Genomic DNA, 20,423 nt, shown 5'->3' on the forward strand with positions numbered 1-20,423 from the left:
CCACCCCCTCCCCCCCTACTAAGAGGACCTGTCACTTATATTCTATCCCCTATGTGATAGCAATAAAATCACAAGTTAAAAAACAAATAAATAAATAAAAACGCACATTAAAAGTAAAAAAAAAAAAAGAAAAGAAAAAAATTTGAGCCTCCCCTCCCCAACATATGCAGACATTTCGGTTTTCAGCCAAATGCATTCTGAATTTTCGGTTTCAGTGGCAGAATTTTAATTGGTGCACCACTAGTTTGTGCCATGTACACAATTTGATCAGCACGTGGAGAATAACACTTTAAATATCTACTGTATATAATTTATCTGGGGTCTCAATCCTTTGCTCACAGCTATATTTTTGTTACAGACACAGATCCACGTGTGTTGGAGAAGCAGGAACTTCAGCAGCCGACATATGTTGCGCTGAGCTACATCAACAGGTACATGTGCATTTCTTTATATTACCAATACTGTACTGTTTGGAGTATTTAGACATGAATATATTTTAGCATTCTAAACAACATTAAATTAGTCCCGGTGTCATTAAATCAGGGCTGCTTGGGATGAGCTGTGAAAGAAAACTGTTTTGGCACTGCGTGTAGTCCCCTACAAGCAACTAATAAGGTGGTGACTGATTCTGGAACTAAGCTATGGAAACTGAGGCAACCTAGCCACAAAGTATGACAGTGCAGCCAGATTTACGACGCCATGAATACAGCTTTGTTACTTTATTAAAATGTTTGGTCATATTATGGTTTTTAGCAGCTAAAATCAAAGAAACATTATTAAGTCATTTCAATCATATTTGCTGAGAGAATACGGTTGGGACACTAGAGGCAAGTACGGACCCCATTCATTTTACTCACTTTTATGAAGTGAATATTTCAGAGTAGGCTTATGATTACAGCGCTATGGGCTTCTCTTCTACTTTCCAACTTGGTTATACTCTGTAAGCTTCCTAAATTTCCAACAAGAACCATAGTGGTCAATACATGTATGTTTGTTCTCGTGCATGAAAATGCTAAACCATTCTTCATGGCCAGTCTATCATGAAAGTACCTTGGCTTCAGACACCAATCTTCTCCACCAATGTTAAAACTTGGCATGGAGCGCATGTCAGTTCTTATATCTGTTGCTTAGTCTGGTGTCATAAAGCACCTTTCCAGCCAGTGTAGTTATTGGCATTTCCTCTAAGGCTAGCCATACATTGCTAGATTTATCTCTATCAGTCCACAGGCTGAATGAGAAAAATCAATAGATTCCTTCCTTTACAAAAGACTATTTGATGGAGGAATCTGCACTGCAGCTATTACATGCAGACAGCCGTAGACACCCACAGCTGCTGAATGTCTGAACAATTACTGCATCTAGTAGGATACAGTCATTGTTGGGCCCAAGATTTTCCACTTGGCTACATTGTGATTTCAACCACAGGGCCACCAACAGTCAACAAAATAGGAATGCAATTCTGAAGACAATCTGTTTTGAAGACATGAACTGTTTTTTCTCTGCAGTAATAATTTTATTCACTGTGTTGCATTGGACACATACAGTATGTGGTGTAAGATTTTAAACCCAAGCTTCATCCTCAACCAAAAAATGTTGGCCAATAATCATCAGAAGTATATTTTATGATCATCACCACCTTGATAGGATCTTTGGTTGAATTGCCCAACTTGTACCAATAGGTAACACCAACCTTTTCAACCAACCAATCTCTCAAGGATTTTATTAGATTCCAAGTCCTGGTGATTCTTTGTCCCTATAACTTACTTTTAATTTGAAATGCTTCCAGTTGTAGAGAATAATATCTACTTACAGAAGGAGCTTGACCAGCACAGAAAGCAATCAGACATTCCCAGAAAAGAAAAGGGTTATGGCATATGAGGAGACAGAGGGCTGTCATAAGGGAACTGGCTTGACTAGAATAGTCAATTTTCTAGCAAGTTCAAAGATACATAGCAAGTGGAAAGGTATTACTTAATCAAAATTGCTTAAAAGTTGGTGACAGGGTTTATTTAACCCTCGTATGGCTCAGTGGGCATGATTTCCATTGAAATTAACTGTGGACCAGTATGCAGTCAATAGAGCACAGTTTAAATCAGTGAAAAGGTTGCTGTGATTGACTAGAGGAATCCTTATGCCAGCCATAGATGGATGGAATCTCGGCCGGTTCAGCAGGGACTGGCCAAGATTCAATCTATCTATGGGCAGGCTAGTTGTACTGAAGTGGATCCATCGATCCACTTCAGTACAACCAGCCTGTCTAATTTTTTTCATGCAATCACTGCTGGCGGCTATAGCCACCAGCATTGACCATTGTGTTCTGCCAGCAAAGAAGGCTCCCACTGGCAGAACACAATAGCGTTGCGGGAGCAATTCCCCCATCAACACTGACTGTGTTGATGGGAGAATTGAGCAATCTTGGGTTGCAGGAAAGAAAATGTAATGTATGGCTAACCTTAGCCATGAGCAATATTTCCAAGATTGAAAATCTTGCTAAAATTTCCTAAAGAGCTTAGGCTTTAGATTGCTTGATATGCATACAAAAGATAATTGTAATACGGCTAACCTTCTTGTTTCAAAACCAGCACACACTCATTATTAGATTTTCTATGTCTGCAAATCCATTTTTGTGTTTTAGAAAATGATCCCATTGTGCTTGATCTAATGACACTGCAAAATTGCTGAAAGCACTTTGCGCATTGCCGATGCAAACACAATCTTAAATTTCCAGCTTATGTTGGGCTTATATAAGAGAGTAGATAAAATGCTATTTTCACCATGTTGAAAATGTCTTAACATTTTCAGCCTCATTGCTATGGAAACCTTTTTTTCCTGAAGAGTTTTGTGCTATGGTGGAAGTTTTAGTGAGCAGGTTCAGATTTCTTTGACGTGAGGCAGAGACTAATGGATCAAAGCCACACATCTCTCATCAGATAATAATTCCTTCTTCTTCCCATTTTTATGTTGTGGTGACTACGCTGATCATGTGTTTTTATTCATGAGCTAAAACCTCTACATTGTGCTATCTGAGCTTTTTCTACAAAAAAGAAACAAGAAAACTTTAGATATCAATTCAAACAAGATGTGCACAAATGGCTCCTGGGTCAGGGAAAAGGGAAACGTGTTGTGTTGCACAATGATTTATGTATTTGACTTCATTTTCTATCCTTTTATCAGATATTAGGTTCACCAGAGTGTAACTTTCTTGAACTTGATAAAAACACTTCCATCTTATTTATATCTTAGTAGTAAAGATCAAAAAAGGGATCCATCGGGAACAAAGGAGTATATGTTACAAAGTATGCCCTTTGGAAATAGAAAAATGACCAGTGTTATCTGACAGAGACCACACATTACCGAGCTATAGTCTATTTCCTGTACATCTTGATACACCATATTAAATCATACTCAACATATATGTATTGCATACATACTCTATGACCACATTATTAGATACACCTGCTAGTAACTAAACAAGGGTGCACAAGACTAGCACCAATACTTGGGTACCTTTAGACCTTTAAATGATTCTCCGTTGATATTAGGGATGCAGGAAGACATTCCATACAACATTATACCAGCACTGACTATTTACAGGATAAAGTTATGGATTCACCTTGCATTTGTGGAATGTTGACCTTAGGTCTGCTGTTAGGTTAATCTGGCAAGGCAAAGTTTTTTCAGTCTTCGGACATCCAGTGTTGGTGATCCTTTGCCCATGATAGCCTTATTTTCTCAGATAATAGGTGTGGAACCCAGTGTTGTATACTGCTGTTTTTGTCCATGAAAGGTTTGATATGCTGCATGTCAAGACATGCTCTTCTGCATACATCTATTATAAAAACGGGCAATTGTGCACTATATATCATCTTGAACTGGCCTGAAAATCATTTTAGACATATACATAAATCGGATAGCAAAATAAAGAGTGAATAATTAGCAAACATGCTGCCTACCCGACAAGAAGTGGAGCCCAGGCTGCAACTCGAGCGGCCACAAATACAGATCAAACCTCCCCTGTCACCCACCGCCCCAACAGACCATGGACTGGTCCATGGCCCAGAGGTTGGGGACCTCTGACTTAGACTACAGTAATGCTTACATTTTGGAATTATATACAGTTGTGTTCAAAATAATAGCAGTGTGTTGAAAAAGTGAATAAAGCTCAAAATTCTTCTAATAGCTTCTATTTCCATACACACAAATGCATTGGGAACACTACACATTCTATTCCAAATCAAAACATAAAGAAAAATATATAACATTTGTGTTGTTCCTCTAAAAAAATTGAAGAAAAGTGAATATTAGACTGTTCAAAAAAATAGCAGTGTTTGTATTCTTCTTTACAAACTCAAACATTCACTATATAAACTGAAAAATGTTTGAAGATTTTGCTTTCCTTTGAATCACTTAATGAATATTTCGTTGTATAAGCACTGTTTCTGAGAACTGCTGTACATCTGTGTTGCATGGAGTCAACCAACTTCTGGCACCTGTGAACAGGTATTCCAGCCCAGGATGATTGGACTACATTCCACAGTTCTTCTCTATTTCTTGGTTTTGCCTCAGAAACTGTATTTTTGATGTCACCCCACAAGTTTTCTATTGGATTAAGATCCAGGGATTGGGCAGGCCACTCCATAACGTCAATCTTGTTGGTCTGGAGCCAAGATGTTGTACGTTTACTGGTGTGTTTGGGGTTGTTGTCTTGTTGGAACACCCATTTCAAGGGCATTTCCTCTTCAGCATAAGGCAGCATGATCTCTTCAAGTATTCTGATGTATTCAAACTGATCCATGATCCCTGATATGCAATAAGTAGCCCAACACCGTAGTATGAGAAACATCCCCATATCATGATGCTTGTGCAACCATGCTTCACTGTCTTCACAGTGTACTGTGGCTTGAATTCAGTGTTTGGGGGTCGTCTGACAAACTGTCTCCGGCCACTAGACCCAAAAAGAACAATCTTACTTTCATCAGTCCACAAAATGTTGCGCCATTTCTCTTTAGGCCAGTCAATGTGCTCTTTGGCAAATTGTAACCTCTTCAGCACGTCTTTTTTTCAACAGTGGGATTTTGCGGGGGCTTCTTGCAGATAGCTTGGCTTCACATAGGCGTCTTCTAATTGTAACAGTACTCACAGGGAACTTTAGACCTTCTTTGATCTTCCTGGAGCTGATTGTTGGCTGAGTCCTTGCCATTTTGGCTATTCTTCTATCCATTTGAATGGTAGTTTTTCGCTTTCTTCCATGTCTTTCAGGTTTTGGTTGCCATTTTAAAACATTTGCGATCATTTTAGCTGAACAGCCTATCATTTTCTGCACTTCTTTATATGTTTTCCCCTCTCCAATCAACTTATTAATCAAGGTATGCTGTTCTTCAGTCTGGAACGACCCATTTTCCTCATTCTCAGAGAGAAATGCACTGTAACCAGCATGTACAACATTTGCTGCCTTCCTTCCTTAAATAAGGGCAATAATTGGTACCTGTTTTTCAAAGAATGAATGACCTCACTAATAGAACTCCACACTGCTATTATTTTGAACATGCCCCTTTCAATTAGTGATTCAATTACACAGAATCAGCAGCATGCATATCATGACTGTTGGGTCTGTTGGATTTCTATTACTCTACTACACCTGCTAGTAAAATATTTGCCATGTAGAAATATAATTTCTACCAAAAACAGTGATTGATCAGGTTAGTGATGTCTGACTGCTATTATTTTGAACAAAACTGTATGTACAGGAGACATCTTTTGCATGCTTGCTAGACTTGGGGTTAAAGTCACAAAGACGAGGCACTCGTTCCCAGTCTGTCCCCAGGGTCGATTCATCAATGTCGCTTACAAAGTATGTGGGCACTTGCATTACTAACATATACTGTATTTTCACTTGTTTTTGCTTCCATATGCCTCATTTAATTTCTCTCTAATACTTATACATGAACAATCTAGGTTTTCTTAAGATTTATATTCTTTCTGCAATGAACATATGCATGTTTTAAATGTAAATGGTAGGATCCCTAAGTTTTATGTACTGTAAAGCATATTTTATTAACTTTATAGTACTGATAGTGATATTTCTAATAAGGATAGTTTTGTTCTAAGTGCTTAACTTTTCCCGTTTTTTCCATAGCACTACATCAGTGTAGGAACAATGAACACAGCCTCACCGATGGCTAATTGCTTAATAACTGGCACATAAGTGATAACTGAGGGGACTATGGGTAGATGTATGAGACACTGCATTTCCTTTAAGTTTATTAAACTGACATCCATCTATTGAACTCAGTTTGAAATGAACTCTGAAAGTTTAATTATTTGGTACCTGAAGGCTAACTCAGAACACTGTTTCAGCTCAAGAAATGGGTCATATAAATTTGATGGTAAAGTAATATCTCTCCATTTTAATATATAATATTTTAAGCCAACACAAATGCCACGGCAATATTAAAAGAAAACAAAGAGAAAGGGGTAGATAAATATTCAAGCACATTAGTTGTTTAACATAAAGAAAATGGCAAACCCAGCCACTGGCTTTATGAAAGCTTTAATGACTATATGTAAAAATTGTAAAGTGCCTCTAATTAGGTTTATGTGAATGTCAAAGCAGGTTCTACACATGATGGGGACATTTTTCATTCCTTAGTTTAAATAAAATGTAAATACCAGTACATATAAAAGCATGTGGAGTGGGAGAGCAGATCTTTGAAACTGACTGGAAAAACAGGTACCCAACCACGTGAGTAGGGGCAAATGTGGCAAGTATTTTCATGTATTTACAGATGAACATGTAAAAAAAATCAGCTTAATGTAAATAATCTTAATAATATGTGCTATTGGATTAAAGAAAACCAAATTGTTTCCTTACGTACATAAGCTGCAGTTTTTGTTTTTTAGTGCTACCTACAGGGGTTGATTTACTAAAGGAAATAGTGTGGGGTGGCTGGGGAGGAATGCCATATCAGGGGTGAAAGGGGGATGGGGGGCAAGTAGGGAGGGGCGTGAACAAAGAAGGTTGCACTGCAAGCAGGGGTGTAGCTGCATTTTTTGCCCATACAGACCTTTGATCAGCATGCCTGGCAGATAGAGACTCACAATTATCCCACTCTATGCAGACCTCTGCTCAGCATGGTGCTTGTCTGGTAGATACTGGGAGGTCTCCTTTCCCAATCTTCCCTTCTGCTCTCTGCTCTTGTCAAGTGACAAGTTACATGACCCAGTAAGGTAGGGATTGGCAACCCATTGATCGTGGGTATAAGATGAGTAGATTGTGACCAACCCTGTCATGCCCACAGCTCCTGACCCTGCTGTGCTGTCTCTCAAACCTCAGATCAGAGCAGCAATGTAAATGCAGGGCCAAGGGAAGTCCTAGGTTCCTTCTCGGCTAGAAGGACTTCCCTCATACTTCTGGGTGCCGCTGTATCTGAGGTCTAGTGAGTGAATTTTACAGAGTGAGAGGGGTAGATTTTTGGACTGGAAGGGGGCATTTTTGCTTGTGGGAATGAGGGGAATGTGTGTTAGTTTTTCCTGACCTCTGCATTTTGTGACCTTTGCTTTATGTACAACTGACTTCTGCACTCTGTTACTTACTTCTGACCCCCATACTGTGCATTACTTACTTCTGAACTCTGCAATACTTACTAATTATCCCGCTCTTGGTGTTACTTATCACTGACCCCTGCACTCTTTATTACCCACTCGTACCCTCTGAATTCTCCTGAAAACTCCTGACGCCTGCACTCTGCAATACTACTGACCTCTGCACTCTACTTATTACTACACTCTGCGTTACTCACTCCTGACCTCTGAATTCTGCAATACGTACTACTGACCACTGCAGTCTGGGTTAGTTACTCCTAATCCCTGTTTTCTGCATTATATACTACTACCTTCTGTGTTCCATACTACTGACCCCTGCATTCTGCGTTAATCCTGATCCCTGTAATCTGCAGTGCTCTCTCCTGACTCCTGCACTTTGTGTTACTTACTGCTGACCTCTGAACCCTGTGTTTTTACTAATGTTCTTTGGACTTAGCATTACTTTTGACCTTTGAATTCTGTATTACATAATATGGACTACTGCACTCAACAGTACTTTCTCCTAACCCTGCACTCCGTGTTACTTACTGCTGACCTCTGCACTTTGCATTAGCTGCTCCTGACCTTCAAATTCTGTGGTACTTACTACTGACCTCTGCAGTCTGTGTTACTTACTACTGATTTCTCTACTCTGTATTACATACTACTAACCTCTGAACTCTGTGTTACATGCTACTGACCCCTGCAGTTTGCATTACTCCTGATCCTTGTGTTCCACATTACATACTGCAGACCTCTAAACTCTGTGTTACATACTTTGAACTCTGTGTTACTACTGAACCCTGAACTTACTTTCTCCTAATCCCTGCACTCTGCATTACAAACCACTGACCTCTACACTCTGTGTTACATACTACTGACCTCTGAATTCTGCTTTACTTACTACTGACGCCTGAACTCTGAGCTTCTTCCCCTAATCCCATCACCTTGTTACTTACTACTGACCTCTGACCTCCTTACACTTGCCTACTTGCCACTTTTACCCCCTTCGTGCCCAGGACAATTTTCACCTTTCAGCGCTCTCATACTTTGAATGACAATTGCGCAGTCATATAACACTGTATTCAAATTAAATTTAAAAAACTAATTTCACACAAATAGAGATTTCTGTTGGTGGTATTTAATCACCACTGAGTGTTTTATTTTTTGGACTATAAACAAAAAAAAAAGTTTTTCTTTGTTTCTATTATAAAATTTTGCAAACAGGTAATTTTTCTCCTTCACTGATGTGCGCTGATGAGGCTGCACTGATACACAGCACTGATAGGCTGCACTGATGAGTCGACACTCGTGGGCATTGATGAGGAGGCACTGATGATGCTGCACTGACATGCAGCAATGATGGACACTGATGAGCGGTGCTGACTGGCGGCACTGACTGGCGGCACTGACTGGCGGCACTGACTGGTAGCACTGACTGACGGCACTGACTGGTGGCACTGATGGGGACTTCTGGGCGGCACTAATGGGCACTGGGTGGCACTGCTGGGCGGCACTGCCGGGTACTGATAATCAGGGCACTGATCATCAGAACCCTGATGATCAGTGCCGATCTGCTGTGACAGCGTAAGGAAAGTGCAGCCAATAACCAGCAACTGTATTTACTCGTTATCTGCTGTGTAATTGGACACAGCTGATCACGTGGTAAAAGACCATTGTGATTGGCCTTTTACCTCATCACGTGATCGGCTGTGTCCTTACGACACAGCGATCACGGAGATCTCCGGGTGCGTGCCGCTGGGAGCGCGTGGGAGGGCGCCTTCTGGGAGGACGTCATATAACGCCCTCCCAGAACTGGACAACTGCGCTGTAGCCATTATTCGGGTATAGCCAGTTAGCAAATGGTTAATGGGACCCTGCTGGGTGTCCTTAAAAAAAGAAACAAAAAACCATGCTGTACCCTGGTGATCCTTGATCTCTTCCATGTTGTTCAGGTAGATCTCCACTTATTGCCTACCCTTGCAATGAGGGATGTCAGGAACAGAAGACATATTTGTCAGCTGGCTGCTGTGCTAATCAGAGGTCAATCATGGAGTGGGGAAGATTGGTGAGCACTTTGTAGGAAAGTGGCCAGAAATATATAACCTACATTGGAAACACAGTACATGTACTGTACCTCTGGTGTAGGCTGTGTGTTTCTGACCACTTTCTAAGGAGACCACATCATTTCAGACATTACAGTCTGCAAGTGAAAGAAAACCATTACACTTTCCCTTCAGAGTAAACTGAACATTTCACCTACAGAGTTGTATTGTTTCCCAAATGGCAACAATAGTCCACTGTCTGATTTTACCTGTCGCTTGGAATTGCTCTTTAATCGACCACAGAACTTGTGCAATTAATATATGTCAGTAACCAAACTAACATCTCATAGTACAGTTAGCTGGGAATTTTATAAGGTACTCTTGCATATAGCAATGATATTGTGCAATGGAATGGGTAATGCATTTCTGTGACACACATACAAGTTTATTTGCTGAAGCAGTGTATCGGAGCAACAATGGTGTGATCAGCTCTGTATCTGAGCCACCAATTCAGTTTTAGATTGTGGTTAAGCAGACTAAGGCTGGCCATAGTTGAATAGAAAATCGATCGAAAATTTCTTTGCCTATGATAAAGATTTGCCAAATGAGTGTGTGATAACACCATCACTGATATGATTCCCCCCCTCCCATCTCGTTGACATATTGTCGTTTGTGCACAACACAAAAGGTACATTTTTTTGTCGATCGATTACAGGATAAATGCTCGTGCTCATGCGAACTACAGTTTATTGTGTTATTCTCAGTCGATTGCCTTGAAAATCGTTTGCTCATACTAAAGAATTCCAACATGACTGTTCATTTTTTGCCATAAATTTTTGCATTTCCACAATTGATATGAGCCCACTAACATTTAGAAAATCTAACGATTGGACATTTCAAATGAAATTTCAAATGATTCTCTATTCATTTATGGACAGTTTAAGTGATGGTTTCTGATTGGCAGCTTTTACACTTTGCACATCATGTTCCCCTTCTCACAAGTGAGAAAAGATATAATTTGCATTTACTGTGTAGAAACTAGTTCAGCTCCAAACATACAGATACCATCGCTTAAAAACTCCCGGAGTGTTTTACTGCTCCTTTAAAGTAAGATAAATTCCAGGTATGAAAATCATTATTTTTTCACTTGGACTGAAGAATGAATCCTGTCCTTTGGAATTTTTTACCTTTATAAATAATGCAGCTATGGTACTGAAAAAAATAACTGTACCAACTAAGCAAAGTGACACACTAACATTGCAAAGGGGAAGATTGTTTTCCTATATACAGTTTCAAATAAATTCATTAGAAGAGATGCTTATTACTTCTTATGGGGTCATATTTGGGATTTATGCTTCCTTGGCAGTCTGTCTTCAGTGTGCACATTCTCTTTGAAAGGCACATAAAAATATTTAAACACTGCAGTGCCTCTTGTAATATTTTAGTATTTCAATAAATTGTGTGGTACTAAAGTGTAAAACAAGCCTGGGGTTTTGTAACCATGTTCCGCTGGAGCCATATAATCTGTACATAGGCAGGGTTTGTAAAGATCAGTTGTGTGAAAAGAAAATATAAAGTGCTTTTAACCACTTCAAGTCCGGACACTTTCACCCCCTTCCTGTCCAGGCCAATTTTCAGCTTTCAGCGTTATCACACTTTTAATGACAATTGCGCGGTCATGCAACACTGTACCCATATGAATTTTTTAGCATTTTTTTGAGACCGATAAAGCTTTATTTTGGTGGTATTTATTCACCACTGTTTTTTTCATTTTTTTTTGCTATGTAAATGAAAAAGTCAAAAAATTTTGAAAAAAAGTGTTTTTCTTATAAAATTTTGCAAATAAATTGTATTTCATCATAAATCTTGGCCAAAATATTTTAGTAAAAAAAAAAAAATAACCCAAATTAGTTTGTAACCAAAAATTATAATTTTTAAACATTGTTTTTTTAATTTTTTTTTTTTATATTATTTTTTTATTTTATTTTTTACATACTGTCACCCTAGCAGTGCAGTGTCCCCATGGTGACACTGTACTACTTGTGGGGGGTGATGAAGATTTTTTTTTTTTTTTTATACCCATAAAGGCTGGAAAAGCAATCATTTCTCCTTCTCTCTAGCTGCATTTTTGCAGCCATTGAGAACTACTGTGTGAGCTGTGATTGGTCACAGCTTGTCACATGGTACAAGGCTGTTGTGAATAGCCTTATACCATGTGACCTCTGTGATCATTCACAGATTTCACAAGTAGTAAGCAATGATGTCACAAGTGATATCTTGCTTACTACTCTGCATGTGATCACTGATTGGCCAACGAGTGATCACATGATCAAGACCTCGCACAGAGGTCCCGTCCGACGATCGGTGTTCCACTGCATCTGGAGGACACAGCAGGCACCGGATCGCGGCCCCTGGAGTGCCTCCGTCCTGCCGTTTATAAACAGCAGGCAGACGGCAAGTGGTTAAATGGAGAACGAGAAGGAAAAAGGCACAGATACGGCAGCATTGCATTAACACAGATAAGTTATGCTCATTTTAGGAAATATTTCATATGACCATGACAGTTGTGGTAATATTATTGTTAGGGATGCACCAAAATTTCAGTGGCCAAAATTTTTCGGCCGAAAACACCCCTTTCTGCCATTGGCCAAAATTTTAAAAAAAAGCCCCGATACAGGTGCCGAAAAAACCCCGATTGTCGCCACTCGCCCATCACTCCGTAGTTCTGAGCCTTACCTGAGAAACCATCGATCCCAGCGCTGGGCATAGAGATGAGTGAAGGAGAGATGGCCGCCACTCATCTCTATGCCCTTGGAGAACCGGAGTGATGTCACTTGCCGTTACGGCCATTTTTTTTTTTTTAAAGCACTAGATCAATGCTTTTTTTTTTATCCAATGCTTTACATTGTAGAGGAGAGATGCAGGATCTTATTGACCCTATATCTCTCCATAAAGAGGACCTGTCACTAAATATTTCTATCACAAGGGATGCATGCATTTCTTGTGATAAGAATAAAAGTGATTAAAAATTTTTTAAAGGGACAGTGCAAAAAAACCCCCAAACCATTAAATAAATTTTTTTCAAAAGTTTAAAGTCCCCCCATGCTCGCATGTAGCGGTGAACACATATATAGGCCTTGCCCACATATGTAAACGGTGTTCAAACCACACACGTGAGGTATCGCCACGAACATCAGCGCAAGAGCAATAATTCTCGCACTAGACCTCCTCTGTAACTTTACACTGCTAACCTGTAGAAGTGTTTTAAAAATCACCCATGGAGATTTTTAAGTACTGTAGTTTCAAGCCATTCCACAAGTGTGTGCAATTTTAAAGATTTCATTTTTTACAAAAAAATTGGGGTATATATTGTTATTTTTTTGTTTTTTTAATCTGTATTTTTTTCCAAAAAATATTCATTTTTAAAAACTGCGCATTTCGGTTTTCGGCCAAGTGCATTTTGAATTTTTGGTTTTGGTTTCAGCACCAGAATTTTCATTTTGGCGCACCACTAATTATGGTAAACATTCAGTGAAGACTCAATATAGTTCAAAAGGACATCCACTGCTCCATTTCCCGTAAATCCCCTTGGGTTCTCTGGGTGCCAGCCCTGGAAGCCTGTCCTTGCACCCTGTTATGCAGTAAAGAGACAGATAGGGTGCACACCAATGATGTTCCCTTCTTCAATCAGACTTTATTCATGTGGACAAAATATCCTGTCAGCTTATTTCTAGGAACTGCCCTCTCCTACGCGTTTCGCCCTCTTAGGCTATGGTATGGTATTTGAATGTTTAGGCCTTATTCACACGGCCATAAAAAAACACATTTCCAACCGTTTTTTATTTACGAATCTGAATGCAGCTGCATTGTTTTCATTTGAGATATTCGCAGTGTTCAGATCCATAACACAAAATCTAAAAATCTGCATTTGAGGACATACGTATACACGTATACCATTGAAAAACAGAACAGAACCATTTTTACACATTAAAAAAACTGATCTGTTTACTGACCATTTAACCAGGGACATTTGTTCTTTGCCCAGTGATCAATAACATTTTTATGACCATGCTGTAGGCATGTTAATGAAGCCTTTAGGAATCTCCATTGGCTGACGTGGGATCACATAACTTTTGCACATGCGCAGGAGTCAGTCATCCTGGCACACAGGGACTGTGCTGGCGTTGTAACATGTGCAGCTCAGTTTACATTTTGCAAAAGACTGCAAGCACTTTTCTGCAATAATAGCTTGGCTGCTTGCAGGGTGTTATAAAAAGTTCCACTTTTAGAACCAGTTCACACTACCTGCGTTTCAGTTGCTTTTTTTCTGCATCCAAACGCACACAAAGTAGGTTATATGGTTGTCAGTGTCATAGTTCACATCAGTGCTTGCTGTTCTAGTGCTTTCCAGTTGCAGGAAAAAAAGTAGAACAGGCTGTATTTTTCCTGCAAAGAACTGTACTGGAACGTGGTAAAACGCATCAAAAACGGACTGGAATGCACCAAAAATGCACTGCAACGCACGTGTCCTTGTTTAAATTGAAGGAAAAGAGAAGGTGGAAAAATTAACCGGAACACATCAATAACGCACAGGAACGCACCAAAAATGCGTCAAAAACACGCATGCGGAAACGCATCCGGAACGTATCTGGACTGCGTTTCTATGGTGTGAATTGGCCCTAAGCCTGAGAGGGCGAAATGCGTGTGAGTCCTAGGCAGGAACTGGCAGAATGCTTTGTTTACATAAATAAAGTCTGCTTTGAAGTAGATGACGTTGTTGCATTTTAACCTTTTTGTTCCCTCCCCTGACCTAAAAATACACTCTCCCTCTCCTCACTCCACAAATGCACACTTACCCTGATCTGATGGCTGTGGTTCACATGTCTTCACTGCCCTGGCTGCTCCTACACATTGGTGCACCATAAACCTTTATGGGGCTGTGTTCCAAGGCTGAAATTCTCAGAGATGGTCCCAGAGAAGCCTATGAGGCGCTATGGCCCAGGCGCAGTCAGGACAGTGAAGACTTATGGCGCTGGATGTAAACAAACAGCAAAACCATAACCATTGTATCTAAGTAAGTAGGAATCTGTGTATGTGAGGGGGAGGTTAGATTAGGTCAGGGGAAGAGGGCAAAAAGTGAAAGTGCATTTGTTTTTAAGTGCACCGAACCTTTAGATAGAGAAGTGAGAATGCTGACATTAGCAAGTGAACTTAGTCTATTGCTAGTCAAAGATCTACGTATAACTGAAGCATAAAGGCTTTATAAATGCTTCTACTAAGCATTGAGTACACCATCTGCTTCTTATATGTGTATAAGACATGTATAGGGTATACTAATGCACAGATGCAGTGGTAGTCTGCTTATATTTAATAAAAACTTATGCTTTTCAAATGTGTCCTATGTCCAAAGCCTAGTACACACTATGAGAAAATCGGACTACCGATCGTCCAATTTTCCACAAAAGTGCGTATCATGATGTAGTCGGAATGATATAGACTTATAAGAAAATTCTTGGCTAATCCAGCCTTTCTCAACCAGGGTACCCAGGCACCCTGGGGTGCCTTGAAGTTTCTTCAGGGGTGCCTTGGCAAAATGTCTAAAAATTGCCCATAACTTGTATACAAGCCAGCGGGTGGAACAAGCCCGCCTTCTAGTTACACAAAGCCACAGGTTTTCATTGAGCACCATTACAACCTTTTAGCCGCCAGCGTCCTGACAACCAATGACATCATCAGTTGATAAGGAGGATGTCAGCTGCCTGCACACCATCCTAGTTTGACTCTCTGTCAGTGCTTGTGTCACATTAGCTCAGTGAGTGAGAAGAGAAATATTGGAATACTAGTCAGTACCAGTGTGTAAAAGTGTATTGGCTTTGGAAGAGTAAATCACCTCTAATGTTGGGTGTCCTACATGTGTGGATGTGTTGTATAAAACTATTAGAATAGTTTTTCATATTTTAGAATGGGGTGCTTCAAGACTGTCCATCATTTTAAAGGGTGCCTTGACTGAAAAGATCTTGAGAAACACTGGGCTAACGCATTTGAATAGAGTTCAACAGCAGCGTCGTGGTTCAGTGTCCCTTATACTGTATGAGTTTGTTCATGTGCATAGGAACAATTTTTGATTACTAGTTTGTCACTTTGGCTGTGGGTCCTCTTTGTGGGCGTTTGATCTCTGTGATTTATTGTGTTGCTTTGTGGGTGCATTGTAAAGGATCAAACATCATATTGTGATATAGGTTATTATGTGATTAGGTCTTTAAATATAAAATAAACATTGTATTTGTATTATTTATTAAGTCTTTTTAAATTTTTGTATTGTTTGCTATGTGTTTTTACAGCACAACTTCAATACAGTATGGGTTTAGGAAGATAATGGTTTAAAGCGGAGCTCCACCCATAAGGGGAAGTTCCACTTAAAGACTGGTCCCCTGCTCCCCATTAAGGATTGGCACCTTTGGAGGGCGGATGGGGAGCAGGTACCCGAATTTGACAGGTACCCGCTCCCAATTCCGCATCGATCGCCTAGGCCAGGGGTCCTCAAACTACGGTCCGCGGGCCACATGCAGCCTGCCGAGGACATTTATCCGGCCTGCTGGGCAGGGGGGGGGACAAGTTAGTCTGGAGAGCTGCACTTCTCACACATCTGGGACCCCGGGCTGTCACCAGGATATGAAGGTGACTCCGGACTACACATCCAGGGAGGGGGCATTCCACAGGAGGACCAACACACTCCTCATATATGGAGTCCATCCTTGTTATCAGTATTCACCCAAAACTCTGTGCTCTGCTTCATACATGGGGGGTCAGTGTATATAGAATAGAGGGGGGGGGGTCAGTGTATATAGAATAGATGGGGGGAGAGGGGGGGGATACTGATAACGAGATTAACAAGATTAACTTCCATATATCTATGTAAGAACAAGCTCTCTTTAAAGTGTGAATGCACCTTTGGTATGGCGCCCCCAATCCCTCCTCCCAGTTTTTTACCCACCCTGCGCCACTGCAGCAAATTTGCTCACTAGAGTGCACATCTCCCCGACTGGAACTCTCCATGCACCCTGCACTCCTATTAATTACCATGGACTTCTGATACTATACTGTACAATTGTAATTGCACCTAAAATCTAGGCTTTCCACAGGGCAGACCTGGCTTATACCTATAGAGACCAAAACTAGGGGATACCAGCAATGTTTTTCAAGTTACAACAGGGCAAAATGATCTACAAAGAAAGAAAATAACTCTGCATGTCAGTCCTTTAGAGATACTGGTCTCACAAGTTGACTTTTATGTTTCTGGACTCGTTTCACTAATGAATTAGTGGATTACCAATTACAGTTTTATTTATGCCTTCTGTGGCTGGGATTCCTTTTCATGAAGTGTATCGTAGGCCCTCAGAGACATGTAAAACCGTTTATTCAGACTGTTTGGCTGCCTTAGATTGGTTTATGGCTGTTAGTAAAAAACATTAAGCAGTCTTTTTATATTCTGTATTCAGATGAATATGTTTTATGATATTCTTATTCTTATTATGATATTCTATAAAAGAGTTGCAAAATGTTTTTTGACAGCAGATTTCTTCTTTTGTCATTTAAGTAGGGATCATATAATGCTATTCAATACTCAGTGCCTCTTTCAGTATAATGATATTATGCTGGGCAATTCAATTGTTTAATACTTAAAATGTGTCTAAAGAAAGAACTTTTTTCTATAGAATTTTAGAGTGGTAAGAACCTCTTTATGATTTCCTATTGTATGTGACCCCGCTAAGGACACTTAGTCTCTCTAGACACTCAGACTTCTCCATCAAGACCAACAACACCACCATCAGTCCCACCCCTCAAGCCAGAGTACTAGGTGTCATCCTAGACTCCAATCTGTCCTTCCAGCCCCAGGTCCAATCGCTGACAAACTCATGTAGACTTCACCTCCGCAATATCTCCAAATTACGACCATTCCTAACCCCTGAAACCACTAAGCAACTCATCCATTCCCTTATTATATCATGACTCAACTACTGTAACGCCCTCCTCATTGGCTTACCTCACCGCAGGCTATCTCCGCTTCAGTCTATCTTGAATGCTGCGGCCAGACTCATCCACCTTACTAACCGCTCCGTATCAGCCACCCCCCTCTGCCAATCCATCCACTGGCTTCCGATTGCCCAACGGATAAAATTCAAAATGCTAACATTGACGTATAAAGCTGTTTATAACACTGCCCCAAACTACATCACCGATCTGGTATCCAAATACCACCCAAAACGTTTTCTCCGCTCCTCACAAGACCTCCTACTCTCTAGTTCCCTAGTCTCCTCCTCCCATGCCTGTCTCCAGGACTTCTCCAGGACTTCCCCCATCCTCTGGAACTCCCTACCCCAACCCATCAGACTATCACCTACTCTCCTCACCTTTAGGCGCACGCTGAAAACCTATCTCTTCAGGGAAGCCTACCCCACCCTCAGCTAATTACTGAACTCCTCCACTCTTCCTACCACTCCATCCCCCACAGCTATTTCCTCCTGTACCACTATCCCCTCCCTCCTAGATTGTAAGCTTCAAGGAGCAGGGCCCTCGAACCCCTTGTGTATTGAATCGTATTGTCACTGTACTGTCTTGTGTACTGTATCCCATTATAATGTACAGCGCTGAGCAAACTGTTGGAGCTATATAAATCCTGTATAATAATAATATAATAATTTGTTTTGGTAAGTAGGGGAAAATCAAACATTGTGAGCTATCACCAGAAAAGAATAGAGCAGAAATCTTCCATTGGGGACTGATGGTCTGGTGACAACTGTTACAGAGCAAAAATCTTCCAATGGGGACCCATGCTCTGGTGACAACTATTACAGAGCAAAAATCTTCCAATGGGGACTCATGCTCTGGTGAAAACTATTATAGAGCAAAAATATTCCAATGGGGACTGATGCTCTGGTGACAACTGTTAAAGAGGTGATTTTCTTCACTTTGGAAAACATCCACCTACTTCCTGTTGTGTTTATAGGGTGAGAGGCAAAGGGAGAGCAACCCAGTGGGACACAGATGGTAAAAAAACCTAACAGGGCTTCTAAAACTTGTTTAAAGATAAGGGTCCTCTGTAGAAAGTCCAAAAGAATAACTAAAGGCAAAACTTTTTTTTTTTTAGTTTCGGATAGAGTGTAGAGGTATTAGAACCTCAGTCAGTTTTAATTGCTGTCTGTGCCCACGTTAAGGAGTTTGAAAGTAAATAAAGACAATCCCAAGTTTTGGGCTGTGCCCAGTAATAGAGGGAAAATCTTCCAATTGGGACACTAGTTTTTATGACCTGGGGGTCCCCAAGGAATTCTCTTCATTTTCCGGGAATTCCTCTCACTTCCTTTTTGGCCATTGGACAGGAAGTGAACGGAAATCTCCAAAATAGGACACAGATTACCGAAATAAATCTGACAAGGGTTATAACCCTCCCTTTCTCTATCCAACATTTAAAAAAATGTTTTGGCTATAGTTCTACTTTAAAACTACTACTACATTACATAACTCATGGCAGAGAACACAGAGCAGCTGTTCACTGTTTTCAGTGATTGGTTTGTATCTAGCTGTATTCTCAACCCTCTTAGTATTTTTCAGTACAGGTTAAAGTGGTTATAAAGGCTCAAGGTTTTTTTTAACGTTGTGCATTCTATGCATGAACGAAAAAAAAAACCCTTATGTGTGCAGCATCCCCCCCAGACCCCCTAATACTTACTGGAGCCCCATCATGATCCAGCAATGTACACGAGAACAGCTGCACTTTGGGGACTCTTCCTCTTCATTGGGTGAGACAGTATCAGGAGCCATTTGCTCTCAATCACAGCCAGTAAGCCAATGAGAATAGAGGGGGCGGGGTCTAGCATTGGCTCTGTTTGTGAGTGGACATGCAGAGCAGGGGCTCGGGAGCAAACCTGCTTGGGTGCCCCCATAGCAAGCTGCTTGCAGGAGGGGGGGACCAGGAGCACTGGCAGGGGACCCAAGAAGAGGAGGATGGGGGCTGCTCTGTGCAAAACTATTGCACAGAACAGGTAAGTATGAAATGTTTGTTATTTTCTTATAAACAATTGCCATTAATACCACTTTAACTGCTTCCCGACCACCCTATAGCAGAAATACTGCTACAGGGCAGCACGGGTGTGCAAAATCACATATATATATACACGTTATTTTGCATTTCCGGGTAGGGTGTGTGTGCGTGCCTGCTGATTACCGAGGCTATCCGATGGGAAGGAGAACTAATTTGTTTACGAACAGTTCTCCCTGTCAGTTTGGGCGCATTGCTTTGGATGGCTGTGCACAGCACAGCCATCCAAAGCAGTGTGCTTACGAGACAAGCACACTTGCACGGCCCCCTAGTAAAACACTTCCTGCACACAGTTAACCCTTTGATCGCCCCCTATGTTAACCATTTCCTGCCCAGTGCCATTAGTACAGTGACACCAAGTCAGTTGCCCCCAGTGCCAGAATGTCCACCGCAGTCCCTCTATAAGTCGCTGATCGCCACGATTACTAGTAAAAAAAATATTCCAGTATCTATACTGCCAACTGTAAATGCTATACATTTCACGTAAACTAAATAATTTACACGTATTGGGATTTTTTTTAGCAAAGACATGTAGCAGAATACAAAGAAAACAAACAGAGGGCAAAGCGGCCTAGTGCATTACCTTAAAAAAAAATTTATTAAAGAAATATAATAGGTATTGTACTCACAAATGACAATAATGTCAAAGGCATATCATAAAGAACAGCACTGTCCAATCCACACTATGTGACTGTCCGCAA

General features: G+C 40.7%; 1 protein-coding gene across 1 annotated transcript in view; it reads left to right on the plus strand.

The window, feature by feature from the left end:
- JAZF1 (JAZF zinc finger 1) overlaps positions 1-20,423 on the plus strand; it is a 380,505-nt gene that overhangs the window by 215,084 nt on the left and 144,998 nt on the right. The window contains exon 2 of the mRNA XM_089669887.1: positions 359-431. Within this exon, the coding sequence (XP_089526013.1) occupies positions 359-431 (73 nt within the window). The remainder of the gene's footprint in view (positions 1-358; positions 432-20,423) is intronic.

The sequence above is a fragment of the Staurois parvus genome, unplaced genomic scaffold, assembly GCF_062004578.1.
Source record: "Staurois parvus isolate SC_StPar_1 unplaced genomic scaffold, SC_StPar_1.0 ptg000082l, whole genome shotgun sequence".
Classification (NCBI taxonomy): domain Eukaryota; kingdom Metazoa; phylum Chordata; class Amphibia; order Anura; family Ranidae; genus Staurois; species Staurois parvus.